Raw genomic sequence first — 16,540 nt, 5'->3', positions numbered from 1 at the left:
ACCAGTAACCTGGGATCATTTGTGGTTTTCAAACCACAAAGATACTATGATTCTGCCCCCCTAGCTTCTAGTTAAAAATGCTCAGGAAGGCTTGCTTGCTCTCTTTACATAGTACCAAAATTTGTCAGGGAAGTGACCTTTCTAAATCCATTTAGCCATAAAAAGGTGAATATAACTTGTCCTGTTTTTAAGATAATTTTGTCTAGAAAAGAAAAATACGTAAGTACATATGATGATAACAGTAAAAGCTGTTGAGCAACTATGAGCTAAACACTATTAAGCTCTGCATACAAAGTTGGACAATTAAGTTTGCCAACTCATCTTATAATAAACGCTACATACCTCAGTGCTGAATATTACTATAGTCACCTTTGAAGTGCTCTCCTTGGGAAGTTGTGCACCAATGCCAGTGGCCTACTCCACCCTTCAAAGCATTTTTCCTAGGATGAGTTAATGAACTTAATTGTCAGACCTCGTATAATGACAGCTCTGGTGGCCATTCCAGAAAAAGAATTCCAGAATTGCTTTGAAGGGTGGACTAGACGCTGATGTCGCATAGCTTCCCAAGGGGAATACTTTCAAAGGTGACTGTAGTGTTATTCAGCACCTAAGGCATGTAGCACTTTTTCTGGGATGAGTTCTGAAACTTAATTATTTGACCTCATGATTTCATTTAATTCTTACAACAACTTAATGCATGTGATTACTGTCATTTTCCTCATATTCTAGATGAAGATGCTGAGTATTAAAGACAAATTAAGTAACTTGCCTAAGAATATTTAGTTAATCTGTGGTAGAACCAGGATCCAGTTCCAGGACCATCTGACTCTAAAGCCTACAGTCATCTTTACCACCATTTTTTAACTCATACAACAGACAAATGATTAATGTCTAGAATTTTTAGAGACTCATGCATACCAATAAGAAAAAGATAAAATTCAATAGAAAAATGGGTAAATGATACAAAAAGAAACCTGAATATCTAATTAAAATACAGTCATCAGCCTCATTCCCTGAAGAGAGAAATGCACATTATGACAGTGAGATATTTCATACTTTTGGGTTGACAAAACTAAAAAAATCTGGTGATTCCAACGGCTGGTGATAATATAGAAGAATAAGAGCTCACCTGTTATGTAGTTGACAATATCTGATAAAGTTAATTTGTGAATGTACTTTGTGTTGGTCAGGATAGGTTAGGCCATGCTCCAATAAAAAACTATAAAACCCTCAAGTTTTTATATTGCTCACAATGTAACTGAATGTGAGTTATCTTGTAGTGATGTGAAACATGGTGGCTTCTGAAGTCACCAAAGGGAAAGAAGATGAAAGAAAGGATCCAGTGATTTGCAAGGCCAGACTTAGAAGTAGCTTATATCACTTCTATTCATATTCCATTGGCCAGAACTCAGTTAAATGATATCGATCCAACTGCAGGAGTGACTAAGAAAGGTCTTCCCATATGCCCAAGAAGAAACAACGTCGACAAACAGTAGTTTATGTGCCTTGTACTTTAATTTTGCAATCCCAATTAGGGAAATGTATGAGTGTGCACAGGAGAAATGTACAAGATTGTCAGTCACATTATTATTTGTAATAGTGATGGGTTTTTTAAAGCAAATGGTTATAAAATGGAATTCTGCAGGGTAGTTTAAAAATGGACTAGAGATACATGTATCTATGTGGGTAAACCTTAAAAAACATAATATTGAAGGTAAAAAGCAATTTGGTAGATATGTTCACAATGATACCATTTGTATAAAAATTTAAATCATGCAAACAATGCCATATATTTGTGGGTACTTATGCCAGAGTAGAATAAAAACTGTCATTAGAGTACATCAAATCCTATATAATAGTTCCTTCTAGGGAAATAAAGGGAGAGGGGGATCTGTAATGTGATCTAATGTTTTATTTCTTCACATGTATTACACAATATTAGCATTTGATAAAATTGGGTTATGAGTACATTGGTATGTATTAAATTAATCTCTATACTTTTCAAAATGTTGGAGTACTTGATGAGAAAAGCATACAAAATATAAGACCTGGAAAATAATTTCTGAGTATCTTGTGGATATAAATACCTGAGGTGAATATGTCATTTTGTAATTCTGAGCAGGTATTTTTCTCTATAGTCACTTTTCTTTTAAATAGTTATTCCCATGAATGTAAATATACTTTCCAAATCTATTTCCATTGCTAATACAGAATACTAAAAAGTAATCCCAGGTACACAAGAGGCTGAGGCAAGAGAATGAGTTGAGCCCAAGAGTTAGAGGTTGTTGTGAGCTGTGACACCACGACACTCTACCCAGAGCAACAGAGTGAGACTCTGTTTCATAAAAAAAAGAGGATTTTAATTTAACGTAATGTAATGTTAAAATTATCTGCTAGTATCATAGAACAGGACTTGAGCACTGCAGTTTTCTAATGGCATGTAATGAGTCTATATTTTTTTTAAATTTTGCATTGTTTCAGACTGACAACTCAGTTACTTTATAAACTATTTCATTAGTTTTCTAAGCTAAGCAACTATTTAATATAATTGATGTGTTTTGAACTATTTTTTTTTTCTTTTTTTTTTCTTCTTTTTTTTTTTTTATTGTTGGGGATTCATTGAGGGTACAATAAGCCAGTTACACTGATTGCAATTGCTAGGTAAAGTCCCTCTTGCAATCATGTCCTGCCCCCATAAAGTGTGACACACACTAAGGCCCCACCCCACTCCCTCCCTCTCTCTTTCTGCTTCCCCCCCCCATAACCTTAATTGTCATTAATTGTCCTCATATCAAGATTGAGTACATAGGATTCATGCTTCTCCATTCTTGTGATGCTTTACTAAGAATAATGTCTTCCACTTCCATCCAGGTTAATACGAAGGATGTAAAGTCTCCATTTTTTTTAATGGCTGAATAGTATTCCATGGTATACATATACCACACCTTGTTAATCCATTCCTGGGTTGGTGGGCATTTAGGCTGTTTCCACATTTTGGCGATTGTAAATTGAGCTGCAATAAACAGTCTAGTACAAGTGTCCTTATGATAAAAGGATTTTTTTCCTTCTGGGTAGATGCCCAGTAATGGGATTGCAGGATCGAATGGGAGGTCTAGGTTGAGTGCTTTGAGGTTTCTCCATACTTCCTTCCAGAAAGGTTGTACTAGTTTGCAGTCCCACCAGCAGTGTAAAAGTGTTCCCTTCTCTCCACATCCACGCCAGCATCTGCAGTTTTGAGATTTTGTGATGTGGGCCATTCTCTCTGGGGTTAGATGATATCTCAGGGATGTTTTGATTTGCATTTCTCTAATATATAGAGATGATGAACATTTTTTCATGTGTTTGTTAGCCATTCGTCTGTCGTCTTTAGAGAAAGTTCTATTCATGTCTCTTGCCCATTGATATAAGGGATTGTTGGCTTTTTTCATGTGGATTAATTTGAGTTCTCTATAGATCCTGGTTATCAAGCTTTTGTCTGATTGAAAATATGCAAATATCCTTTCCCATTGTGTGGGTTGTCTCTTTGCTTTGGTTATCGTCACCTTAGCTGTATAGAAGCTTTTCAGTTTAATGAAGTCCCATTTGTTTATTTTTGTTGTTGTTGCAATTGCCATGGCAGTCTTCTTCATGAAGTCTTCCCCCAGGCCAATATCTTCCAGTGTTTTTCCTATGCTTTCTTTGAGGATTTTTATTGTTTCGTGCCTTAAATTTAAGTCCTTTATCCATCTTGAATCAATTTTTGTGAGTGGGGAAAGGTGTGGGTCCAATTTCAGTCTTTTACACGCAGACATCCAATTCTCCCAACACCATTTATTGAATAGGGAGTCTTTCCCCCAAGGTAAGTTCTTGTTTGGTTTATCGAAGATTAGGTGGTTGTAAGATGTTAGTTTCATTTCTTGGTGTTCAATTCGATTCCAAGTGTCTATGTCTCTGTTTTTGTGCCAGTACCAAGCTGTCTTGACCACTATGGCTTTGTAGTACAGACTAAAATCTGGTATGCTGATGCCCCCAGCTTTATTTTTGTTACTAAGAACTGCCTTAGCTATACGGGGTTTTTTTCCGGTTCCATACAAAACGCAGAATCATTTTTTCCAAATCTTGAAAGTACGATGTAGGTACTTTGATAGGAATGGCATTGAATAGGTAGATTGCTTTGGGAAGTATAGACATTTTAACAATGTTGATTCTTCCCATCCATGAGCATGGTATGTTCTTCCATTTGTTAATATCCTCTGCTATTTCCTTTCTGAGGAGTTCATAGTTTTCTTTATAGAGGTCCTTCACCTCCTTCGTTAGGTATATTCCTAGGTATTTCATTTTCTTTGAAACTATGGTGAAGGGAGTTGTGTCCTTAATTAGCTTCTCCTCTTGACTGTTATTGGTGTATACAAAGGCTACTGACTTGTGGACATTGATTTTATATCCTGAAACATTACTGTATTTTTTGATGACTTCTAGGAGTCTTGTGGTTGAGTCTTTGGGGTTCTCTAAGTATAAGATCATGTCGTCAGCAAAGAGGGAGAGTTTGACCTCCTCTGCTCCCATTTGGATTCCCTTTATTTCCTTGTCTTGCCTAATTGTATTGGCTAGAACTTCCAGCACTATGTTGAATAGTAAAGGTGACAGAGGACAACCTTGTCTGGTTCCAGTTCTAAGAGGAAAAGCTTTCAGTTTTACTCCATTCAGTAAAATATTGGCTGTGGGTTTGTCATAGATAGCTTCAATCAGTTTTAGAAATGTGCCACCTATGCCTATACTCCTCAGTGTTCTAATTAGAAAAGGATGCTGGATTTTATCAAATGCTTTTTCTGCATCTATTGAGAGGATCATGTGATCTTTATTTTTGCCTCTGTTAATATGGTGGATAACGTTTATGGACTTGCGTATGTTGAACCAGCCTTGCATCCCTGGGATGAAGCCTGCTTGATCATGATGAATGACTTTTTTGATGATAAGCTGTAATCTATTGGCTAGGATTTTGTTGAGAATTTTTCCATCTATATTCATGAGTGAGATTGGTCTGAAATTCTCCTTTTTGTTTGGGTCTTTTCCTGGTTTTGGTATCAGGGTGATGTTTGCTTCATAGAATGTGTTGGGGAAGATTCCTTCTTCCTCAATTTTTTGGAATAATTTCTGCAGTACAGGAATAAGCTCTTCCTTGAAGGTTTGATAGAATTCTGGAGTGAAGCCATCTGGACCAGGGCATTTTTTAGTTGGAAGCTTTTTTATTGTTTCTTTGATCTCAGTGCTTGAAATTGGTCTGTTCAGGAGGTCTATTTCTTCCTGGCCAAGTCTAGGGAGAGGGTGTGATTCCAAATATTGATCCATTTCCTTCACATTGTCAAATTTCTGGGCATAGAGTTTCTGGTAGTATTCAGAGATGATCTCTTGTATCTCTGTGGGATCAGTTGTTATTTCCCCTTTATCATTTCTGATTGAGGTTACTAGAGATTTTACTTTTCTATTCCTGGTTAGTGTGGCCAATGGTTTATCTATTTTATTTATTTTTTCAAAAAACCAACTCCTTGTTTCATTAATTTTCTGAATGATTCTTTTGTTTTCAATTTCATTGATCTCTGATTTGATTTTGGATATTTCTTTTCTTCTACTGAGTTTAGGCTTAGATTGTTCTTCTTTTTCCAATTCCATAAGGTCTCTTGTGAGATTGTTGATGTGCTCTCTGTCTGTTTTTCGAATGTAGGCATCTAAAGCGATGAATTTTCCTCTCAAAACTGCTTTTGCAGTATCCCACAGGTTTTGGTAGCTTGTGTCTTCATTGTTGTTATGCTTAAGGAAGTTAGTGATTTCCTGTTTGATTTCTTCCTTCACCCATCTGTTATTCAACAGAAGATTGTTTAATTTCCATGCCTTTGGATGGGGTCGAGCATTTTTGTTAGAGTTGAGTTCCACCTTTAGTGCCTTATGGTCTGAAAAGATACAAGGTAAAATTTCAATTCTTTTGATTCTGTTGATATTTGTTTTGTGTCCCAGGATATGATCAATTTTGGAGAATGTTCCATGGGGTGATGAGAAGAATGTATATTCTTTATCTTTGGGGTGGAGTGTTCTATATGCGTCTATCAAGCATAATTGTTCTAGGGTCTCATTTAAATCTCTTATATCTTTGTTTAATTTCTGATTAGAGGATCTGTCCAGCTCTGTAAGAGGTGTGTTAAAGTCCCCTGTTATGATGGTATTATCAGATATCATATTGCTCAGACTGAGTAAGGTCTGTTTCAAGAATCTGGGAGCATTTAAATTTGGTGCATAGATATTTAGAATTGAAATGTCTTCTTGTTGTAGTTTTCCCTTGACCAATATAAAGTGACCATCTTTGTCTTTTTTGACTTTAGTTGCTTTAAATCCACATGTATCTGAAAATAAGATTGCAACTCCTCTTTTCTTCTGAATTCCATTTGCCTGAAAAATTGTCTTCCAACCCTTGACTCGGAGCTTTAATTTGTCTTTTGAAGGCAGGTGTGTTTCTTGCAGACAGCAAATGGATGGCTTGTGTTTTTTAATCCAGTCAGCCAATCTATGTCTCTTCAGTGGGGAATTCAAGCCATTAACATTCATGGAGATAATTGATAAGTGTGGTAGTATTCTATTCGTCTTATTTGGTGAGAGTCCATTGCTTAGTTTTATCTTTTGCATCAGTGTGGAGGTTAGGTTCTGTCCTTTGATTTCTGAGTTCTTACTTTGCTGCTGATCCATTGTGGTGGTCAGTGTGCAGAACAGGTTGAAGTATTCCCTGTAGAGCTGGTCTTGTTGTGGTGAATTTCCTCAATGTTTGTATATCCGTAAATGATTTGATTTCTCCATCAATTTTGAAGCTTAGCTTAGCAGGGTACAGAATTCTGGGCTGAAAACGTTCTGTTTAAGTAGATTAAAGGTAGATGACCATTGTCTTCTTGCTTGGAAAGTTTCATTAGAGAAGTCTGAGGTCACTCTGATGGATTTGCCCCTGTAGGTCAACTGGCGCTTACTCCTGGCAGCTTGCAGAATCTTTTCTTTTGTCTTGACTTTGGACAGGTTCATCACAATGTGTCTTGGAGAAGCTCGGTTAGAGTTGAGGCGACCTGGGGTCCAATAGCCCTCTGAAAGCAGTGTGTCAGAATCTTTGGTGATGTTTGGGAAATTTTCTTTTATAATATTCTCTAGTATGGCTTCCATTCCTCTGGGGCATTCTTCTTCCCCTTCTGGAATTCCTATAACTCGTATGTTGGAACGTTTCATAAAGTCCCATAATTCTGACAGTGAACGTTCTGCTTTCTCTCTCTTCTTTTCTGCCTCTTTTACTATCTGAGTTATCTCAAAAACTTTGTCTTCTACCTCTGAAATTCTTTCTTCTGCATGGTCTAACCTGTTGCTGATACTTTCCATTGCATCTTTAAGTTCCCTGATTGACTGTTTCATTTCCTTCAGCTCTGCTATAACCTTTTTATATTCTTCATATCGTTCATCTCTGATTTGATTCTGTTTTTGGATTTCCTTTTGGTTATTTTCCACTTTATTAGCAGTTTCCTTCATTGTTTCCATCATTTCTTTCATTGTTTTCAACATGTGTATTCTAAATTCCCTTTCTGTCATTCCTAACATTTCTGTATAGGTGGAATCCTCTGCAGTAGCTACCTCATGGTCCCTTGGCGGGGTTGTTCTGGACTGGTTCTTCATGTTGCCTGGAGTTTTCTGCTGATTCTTCCTCATGAGTGATTTCTTTTATCTGTTTCCTTGCCCTAATTTTCCTTTCACTTCCTCTTGCTCTTTAAGTTCTTGTGCCTGTGGAAGTTGTGGGCGGGTTTAGACGGGTTGAACACACGCGACCACTTGCCGGTTTTCCACTGTTTTAGTCCTCCTCTTGGGGTCCAGAAGTCTCTCGCTGACTCCCTGTATCCTCATAGGAGTGATGATAGGCAGTTCCCACCAGCCAGAGATGCCTGGAGTCCTATCTCCCCAGACTCACGGTGCCCAGATGCAAGGAAGCTGTTACTCGGCTGCCATCTTCGATGTGTTTTGAACTATTAATGTCAAGCAAATAACCTTTCAATCAGTGGTACAAAGAAGAATGGTGAGATATAAGTAATAGCTCTAGTGTAGGAGGTAGGAACATTGTTTCGGGTATGCTTTATCTTGACAAACCACTTGGTGAAGTCACTTACCATTTGATTGTAACAGTGAAATAGGGGTGATGTTTAGGACTGGGCTGGATGACTGAGAGTACTTTAATTAATATTTGTTGATTCTAAGTTAGAAATCTTGAGGAATATATCAAAAGAAAAATCATGATCAGATCAAGTAAATATTTAACTTAGATTTGTAAGTTAATTTTGTTAGCATCTTTAGGGGAACTATATGAAGTGTAAATATGTCGTTATTTAGAATTTCTGGTGCAGAAATGAAGTGCTCTGGTAGAGGAAGAAAATCCGTGTTTCTTTTTCTTTTCTTTTTTTTGAAACAGACAAGCAATCATCTCCTTGGACCAAAATCATTTCCATTAGACAGATTATTAGCAATATTATATAGTATCGTGGACAGCAGAGTTGCTCCAACAGCAAATATCTTTTCCCAGGTAAGCTTCTTCATAGATTATTATCTGTCATCTTTGTGGAATTTTTCATCAAGTATAGTTTTGATAGAGTTTCAGGTATTTATATTTTTGATTACCATATACTACTATTTTAACTATACAATTAACATTTTCTTGGTAAGTAACTGAAAATTTAAAATATAGAGTCTTTGGGGGTATAATTTAATTTGCACATATAACCTCATGGCAAAATAATGTTTCTGGCTCTTTTTTCAATAATGCAATTTTTAAAATTTAATGATCATAATTATCTTGCTAATTAAAAAACCTAGTTGGTGATAAAATTGAATTACAATATATGAGTGTAATGTGAAGAAAACATTTTTAAAAATTTGTAAGAAGGGGCGGCGCCTGTGGCTCAAAGGAGTAGGGTGCTGGCCCTATATGCCAGAGGTGGTGGGTTCAAACCCAGCCCCGGCCAAAAATGCAAAAAAAAATTTTTTTTAAGAAAGTAATCAACATTGTCCTTATTCTTCATTTATGTACTTTGCAGATTGACATTATGCTTTTTAAAAATTATCTATATTCTAGAACAATCATGTTCTCAAGATTTCACTAGGTGGCAGCAAAACATAGAAATAGAAAATATGGCTTTAAGTTTTTTTTTTTATTTTAAGTTGACATTTTAAGAAAAGCCTATTTGTTAAAATTATGGCCATGGTAGATTTCTTAAATAGTTCAGAAAAAAGAATACTTAGCATAAAATATAGGTAGCTAGAAGAAAAAGCAAAATGATGTAAGTAGCATTTATTGAAAAGCAAAGTCATGTCAAATATTGCAATGAGCATTTTCTTCTATGTATGTATTTTTAGGTACAGAAATATGTAAATAAAATTGACAGTTTAATTAATTCACTGACTAAATAAATCTGATCCCAGAATGGACATCCGACTTTGTATTCTAATGTGTGGTGGTAACTTTTACTTCATTTAAAAAAAGAGTGACAAAAATAGATAATAGTCTCAACGTTCTCAACATGGAATTTAGATAATTTTTATAAATAAAAGTCAGCATTTATACAGAATTGTATCTGCATTTATTGTGTACATTTTGAAGAAAGGTAGTCCACTGTGTTATTAGGCTACACAAATAGCATTGTAGGTACGTAGCTAGCTCTATACATAGGTAGATGTATAATGCTGATAATTAAAAAAAATTAATTCAGTTTCATCCGTGTTACAGGGATGTATTTTCTTATTTTTAAATGCTTTGGAATTAGAGTAGTTTTTAATTAGACTTTACATTTTATTTTTTAGTAGCTTCCTACATACAGTATAGAAGATTTTATTTAGTTTTTGCTGTTATAACAACTCTGAAATAGCTGGTATTTATGATCTTTATTACAGCAGTTCAGCTTTACAGTAGGTAAGAAATATTAAATGACTTTCACAAAATGATGCAACAAATATGTTTTTGAGAATTAAAGCCTAGGGAAGTGAAGTAGATGATTCTTCCCAAAAGAGCAGGAACATATTTGTGGCATCTGTGATTGTACTTCTTAGGTACCCCCAAATTACCCTTTTTGTGAGGGGCACAGGAATGGTAATAAATTTTTTTTTAATTTCAGGAGGCTTATAATTTATCCTGGGGGACAAAACATGTACATAAAAAACAAGATTTTAAGGCTGTTAATGAATGCTTGATAGTGCTGCTGAGAAGTTTAGAGCAGAAAGAAATCACTTCCGGATGGATTGGACAGGATGAAAGAAGGAATTTATAAAAGATGAAAAATTAAGCTTGGCCATGAGGAATCTATAGAAGTTTTTGTACGTTATTTCTTATTTACCAGTGTGTGTTTATCGTACAAAAATGAGAAAATGGAAATAAGGAAAAATAGTAGCTTAAAATCATCTGACTTCGTATTTCCAAAGAACATTGAGACTATTATCTATTTTTGTTACTCTTTTTTTAAATGAAGAAATAAAAGTTACCACCACACATTAGGAAATTTTCACATTCAGGAAAAGAGGATGGTGTGACCAAGAAGATAGAGTTAGGAAAAAGCAAGACACATTTGTGCATTGTCGCTCTGGTTGTTTGGAAGAGGATGAAGTTGTATTGTCGTAGTGGTAGTAGGCATTGAAGTTGTGATTGTAGTAGTAGGTGCTGCTGACAGTACTAATGGTCATAGAAATACTAACACCACCACATACCATACCATGTTGTTGGTACCTTACACTGGCAGAGCATACTAGTTTTTTAGAAATAAACTCTTCAGCAGTTTTATCCTCTGGGAAAAAAATGAATGATTAAAAACAATGGGAGGTTTCAGATTTAGAGATTTACTAGCTGCTCTCAGGTTTTGACTAAAATGAACAATGTCACCAGTCTTTATATTTCAGCAGTGCCAGTAATGTAATTAAGGAACAGCTTGACCTAAAATGTGTCTGTTAATGAAGTTAATTTTTGTAAATCTTGATAGTTGTTGTAATTGATACTTTTATTCTTTATCTTTTCTAATTAATATTTAGTAATCAAAATGATAAATGTTTTTGAAACATTGCCGTAAATGAATTTGCTTACGTTCATTTAATAACAAATCATTTAGGAAGTTGATCTTAGTCATTCCTGTTTGAGATATGAAGAATGGAGAGTACATAGGTATAGATGGACCTAGCCCTAAAGAATTGACTTTTACTTTGGTTGGTCAATAAAGTATCCAGGAAAAATCAAATAACATATATATTGTGTTGAAGAACAAAATGGTGGCAGGAATCACAATTAATAAAAGCATATTTCTCCCATATCCTTTACATATTTTTTCTTCCTATTGACTCCCAGTGACCTTTTTCGTTTTTCTTCTTTTATTAATCGATCAAAACTATACTCTTACCTGTAGGAATGCCAAATTTGTATTTAACCTACACATCATTTTTTAAATGAAAAAAATATGACCGCATTGTATTGGAAGTGATTATTTGATTTGAACAGTAGATGGCAGTAATGTTACATTCTAGCTTTAAGGCGCCCAGGAAATACATCTTTTTACTTCTTGATATTCTTTTATTTAACACTTTGATTCATTTGAATAAAAATTAAATTGCCTCAAAATATTTAATGATGTAGGTGTGTGTGTGTATATACACTTTCATGAAAATTTAAGTGAAATTAGTAATGAATTATATTACATGAATATTTTCTACCTGAAAGTAAATTGCTTTTTATTGGTTGTAATGTGTCTATATGGGGTAATATATTTATTCAGTCTACATACAACTGTTTTAAAGATTTATTTTATAGTAATGTATTATAGCTGGATTTTCCATTTACATAAAATTTTTCACATAATAAATTGATCATATGTGATATATACATTTAGAATTCTTGAAGCAAAAGTTTATTTTCATTGCATTTTTTTGTGATTTAAATAAAATTTATTTTTTAAAAGGTGTTTTTTCATTTGTTTTCTGAAATGCCACGGTTATAGGAGTATATGAAGAGGCAACACATCTCCTTTTCCTTAACCATGCTCTTTTTTTACCTTCTGCATAAAAAAGGTAAAAGTTTTTGTTAATCTCATAGTTAATGGCATAAAACAGAGGCTGGCAAATCTTTCCTCCAAAGGGCCAGATAATAAATATTTTAAGTTTTACAGACCACATATGGTCTCTGTCACTTATTTTTCCTAACCCTTATATTTAAATATATTTTATAGGGCAGTGCCTGTGAGTAGGGTGCCTACCCCATATACTGAGGGTGGCGGGTTTGAACCCGGCCCTGGCCAAACTGCAACAACAAAAAAAATAGCCGGGTGATGTGGCGGTCGCCTATAGTCCCAGCTACTTGGGAGGCTGTGGCAAGATAATCACCTAGGCCCAAGAGCTGGAGGTTGCTGTGAGCTGTGACATTACGGCACTCTACTGAGGGTGACAAAGTGAGACTCTGTCTCTAAAAAAATATATATATGTATATATAACATATTTTTTCTATAATGAAGTTATAAAAATAGTAACTTAAAGAATCTTTAGAGTTTATTAAAATTTCTATTGTGAATAATAAACTTACAATAGCATTATCAGTAATATATTGTAATTGGCATTCTTCTGAATTTCTTCATTCTTTATTGAATTTTGTATAAAATTCTCATTAATTCTACAGTCTCATGAATAAGTAAAAAGAATAGTAGTACATTTAACATTTTAAATTATGTTAATGCCAAAATTCATTAAAGTTAAATATGGTTTTAAAATTTGTCTTAGATTTTTAGGATTATTTCAGCCTTATCCAGTTTTTACCTTTAGTACAATATTGTAGTTACATTCATGAGTCATTTATAAATTTTTTATTCAAATAAGATAAATGTAACCATTCTGTATATTCCTGAACTTTATGGATGACAAAGCATTAATTCTGGTAGGTTTTTTTTTTTCCTTTCTCCTCTTGTCATAGACAAGAATGGGTAAGCTCCCCATTTACATGCATTGAATGGCTAAGTTTATAGGTTATTTCCAAATTTTTAATTTTATTAGATATAGTCTTGAAGACCATCTTTAAAAAAAATACTATTGAATTATCTTTTTCTAGAAGTATAGTAAAGCCAGGATATGCCTTTTTATTTTACTTTATTTTCCTTGAGATAAATGATAATCTGTATGGAATTTTCCTAATTTTTTTTTTTTTGTTGTTCATTTTTTTGATCTGTATCACCTCTTAATCTTGCCAACTCCCTCTGTGCTCTGGTATTTAGGTGAAGGCAGTGGGGACATAGTTCTTTAAGACTGTCAGATGTATCACTTATTTTAAAATATTAAGCTATACTGCTTTCCTCCCCTTTGAAAATGAAATTGCTTAAGAGTTTATTTCTAACATTATTAGTACTACATATAAGTTTCTAAAGCGACTTGTAAAAGGAAAAACACATTTTAAAAAGTAGGGACATTTGATTACATATATATTTACTTTGATATCATTGATCTTATTTGATGCATTAGTATTTTGAAAATTGATTTTTGAAAATAGTTCATTAGAATTCTACCATTTAAAAGTTTTAAAATGATATGCAGTTATTTTATTACTGTATTATAAAAAACAGTATATTCTGAATTAATATCAAGAAAGAAAAGAAGAGGAGCACAGTTCCTTTAAAAAATAGTTCCATGTATCATATTGACAACTGGAATTTTTATGTAACTGATACCTGATTTATGAGTTAATATCAAATTATACATGATTTAATAAGAATTATAAATTTATTTATTTATTTATTTTTTTTTTTTGGTAGAGACAGAGTTTCACTTTATGGCCCTCGGTAGAGTGCCATGGCATCATACAGCTCACAGCAACCTCCAACTCCTGGGCTTAAGCGATTCTCCTGCCTCAGCCTCCCGAGTAGCTGGGACTACAGGCGCCCGCCACAACGCCCAGCTATTTTTTTTTTGCAGTTCAGCCGGGGCCAGGTTTGAACCCGCCACCCTCGGTATATGGGGCCGGCGCCTTACCGACTGAGCCACAGGCGCCGCCCTATAAATTTATTTTTATAAGAGCATGAATAAAAAGCATTTTGTTGGTTTAATGTACCAACATATATATTTTTTTAAATAGACAGTTCCATTTCTACTTTCTCTGCTTATGAACTCATGTCATGATACTGTATAATATTGGGATATATTTGGGCTTATTTGTTAACATCACTTTAACTTTTGGTCGTGAATCAAATTAAACTTGATTGCACGGAGGTTGCATTTATTATACCATTCACATTTTAAGTTTTCTACTCAGGTATTGGTTTATGAGCTATATAGGATATATTTAAATTATTTTTTCCAATTTTATCATCAAACACAAAGCAGAATGATATTTTAGTTATTTTATCTATGAATTATTTTATCTATGAAGCAGATGACTCACCTGTAATTCACCGTAGCTATAGGAAGATGTTTTTGCTATATGGTTTTTGTTAGCGTAGCTAACATTTTACTCAACCAAACCGGATTTTTGGCATTTTTCTTCAACTACAGATAGATGTGTAGTGAATATGTATAGTTCTTAGCTTTGTCACGTAAAGGAGGGATTTTTTTTTCTTTATATTGAAACAGGATCTTGCTCTGTCATTCAGGCTGGAGTACAGTAGTGTTAATGTAGCTCACTGCAGCCTTGACCTTCCAGGCTCAAGGAATCCTCTGAAGTAGGTGAGACTATAGGTATGTTCCACTGTGCCCAGCTAATTTTTGTTTTTATTATTTTTTTGTAGAGACAAGGTTCTGCTATGTCACCCACGCTGGTCTCAAATCTCTGGCCTCAGCAATCTTCCCGTCTCTGAAAGTGTTAGGATCACAGGGGTGAGCCCACTGTGCCTGGCCAGGATTTTTTATATTTTATTCTTATTCAAGATTTAAATTCAAAGTCAGTATTTCTCTTTTTTCCATAGTTGGAATTAAATTTTCCTTTTTCTGCTTAAGGTTTCATTAACAAGGATTTACTGGATGCCTACTATGCTTAGAGCACTATGGTGGATAAAGACAGTGCCGCAGTGAAGAAATTGTGTCTGTGGCTTCCACAGACCTTCATTTGTACTGACTGGTGCAGCTACCAAATTCTACCTTAGATGTATGTGTATTTACTGGGAGGACATATACATGCTGAAGGAACTAATACTTAAATACTTACAGTGAATAAATAAAAATAAGATTTTTTTACTTCAGTACTTGATTGATATTTTTGTGACAAGGTCTTGCTCTATTGCCCCAGCTAGAGTGTAGTGGCTCATTGTAGCTTACTACAACCTCGAACTCCTGGCCTCAAGCAATCCTCCTACTCCAGCCTCCCAAGTATCTAGGACTACAGGTCTAAGCCACCATGCCCAGCTGATTTTTTTATTTCTAGAGACTGGGTCTTACTATTACTTGGGCTGATCTTAAGCACCTGACCTCAAGCAATCCACCTGCTTTGGCCTCCAAGGCTAAGATTATAGACATGAGCTATTGTGTATAGCCAGTAGTCCTTGACATTTCATAACTTTGATATTGAAGTGTCTTCTATCAAGTGGTAGCATATCCACTTGTTCATTGTTTCCTTCTTTCCTTCTTACATACCTTAAGCTTAAATGTTTGGAGCAGTGATTGTTTGACACTTATGACTAAATTATGTTAATACCCAATTAAATTTAGTTATGATATTGGTATCAGACAATCTCAGTTGAGACCTGTAACTAAAGTTTTGGAAAAGTAATCACTGTATGTGTATGGCCTCTTAGGAACTGTCTGAGTGGCTTTTCTAAAAAGTAGGCTGTGTGTAGGGGCTCACCCCTATAATCCTAGCACTCTGGGAGGCCAAGGCATGAGGATCTCTTGAGGGCATGAGTTCAAGACCAGCCTGGCAACATAGTGAAAACTTATCTATACAAAATACAAAAAACTTAGATAGATGTTTTGGTGCACGCCTATAGTCTCAGCTACTCAGGAGACTGAGGCAGGAAGATTGCTGGAGCCTGGGAGTCTGAGGTTGCAATAAGCTATCCTGGTGACATATAACATACTGCCTAAGGGATATAAAAAATTGTATAAATTATGCTCTCCACTTGTTTTTATAAAACAGTACATCAAAACTTTACTTTTGCAGGCAGTATTTTATAACTCTCTGTCAAAATCTACTACTGCTTTCAATAAGTATACCTGCACTACATCTGGGGCAACAGTGAGACTGTCTCAAAAAAAAAAAGTTATATGGCTATGTTGCAAATACTTTATAATATATATTCATTTATAATTATATCCATTATATCACTCTATAATATATAGCATTTCAAACTGCTTTTATAGATTTTTAACCAAAAGCACTTTAACCACATATATTGATTTTATAAAGACTTGATGATTATAAAACTTTACCTTAAAAAATTGATTTGCATATTATGGTACTATTCATATTTTTACAAAAATTACATTACATGCTCACCACATAGCACTAGAAATCATAGTTGATGAAATACTATATAGAGCATGTATTGATTAGGTT

The 16,540-nt window shown here is 34.6% G+C and overlaps 1 protein-coding gene across 2 annotated transcripts in view; it reads left to right on the top strand.

Moving 5' to 3' along the window:
• The window catches only part of ORC5 (origin recognition complex subunit 5), a 100,583-nt gene that overhangs the window by 44,869 nt on the left and 39,174 nt on the right, over positions 1-16,540 (top strand). For both annotated transcript variants that reach the window (XM_053609551.1, XM_053609552.1), the window contains exon 12: positions 8,459-8,569. In XM_053609551.1, the coding sequence (XP_053465526.1) occupies positions 8,459-8,569 (111 nt within the window). The remainder of the gene's footprint in view (positions 1-8,458; positions 8,570-16,540) is intronic.

Source organism: Nycticebus coucang, chromosome 11 (assembly GCF_027406575.1).
Source record: "Nycticebus coucang isolate mNycCou1 chromosome 11, mNycCou1.pri, whole genome shotgun sequence".
In the NCBI taxonomy this organism is placed as follows: domain Eukaryota; kingdom Metazoa; phylum Chordata; class Mammalia; order Primates; family Lorisidae; genus Nycticebus; species Nycticebus coucang.
Note: the sequence above shows the minus strand (reverse complement) of the source record. Positions and strands in the feature narration are given on the sequence as shown.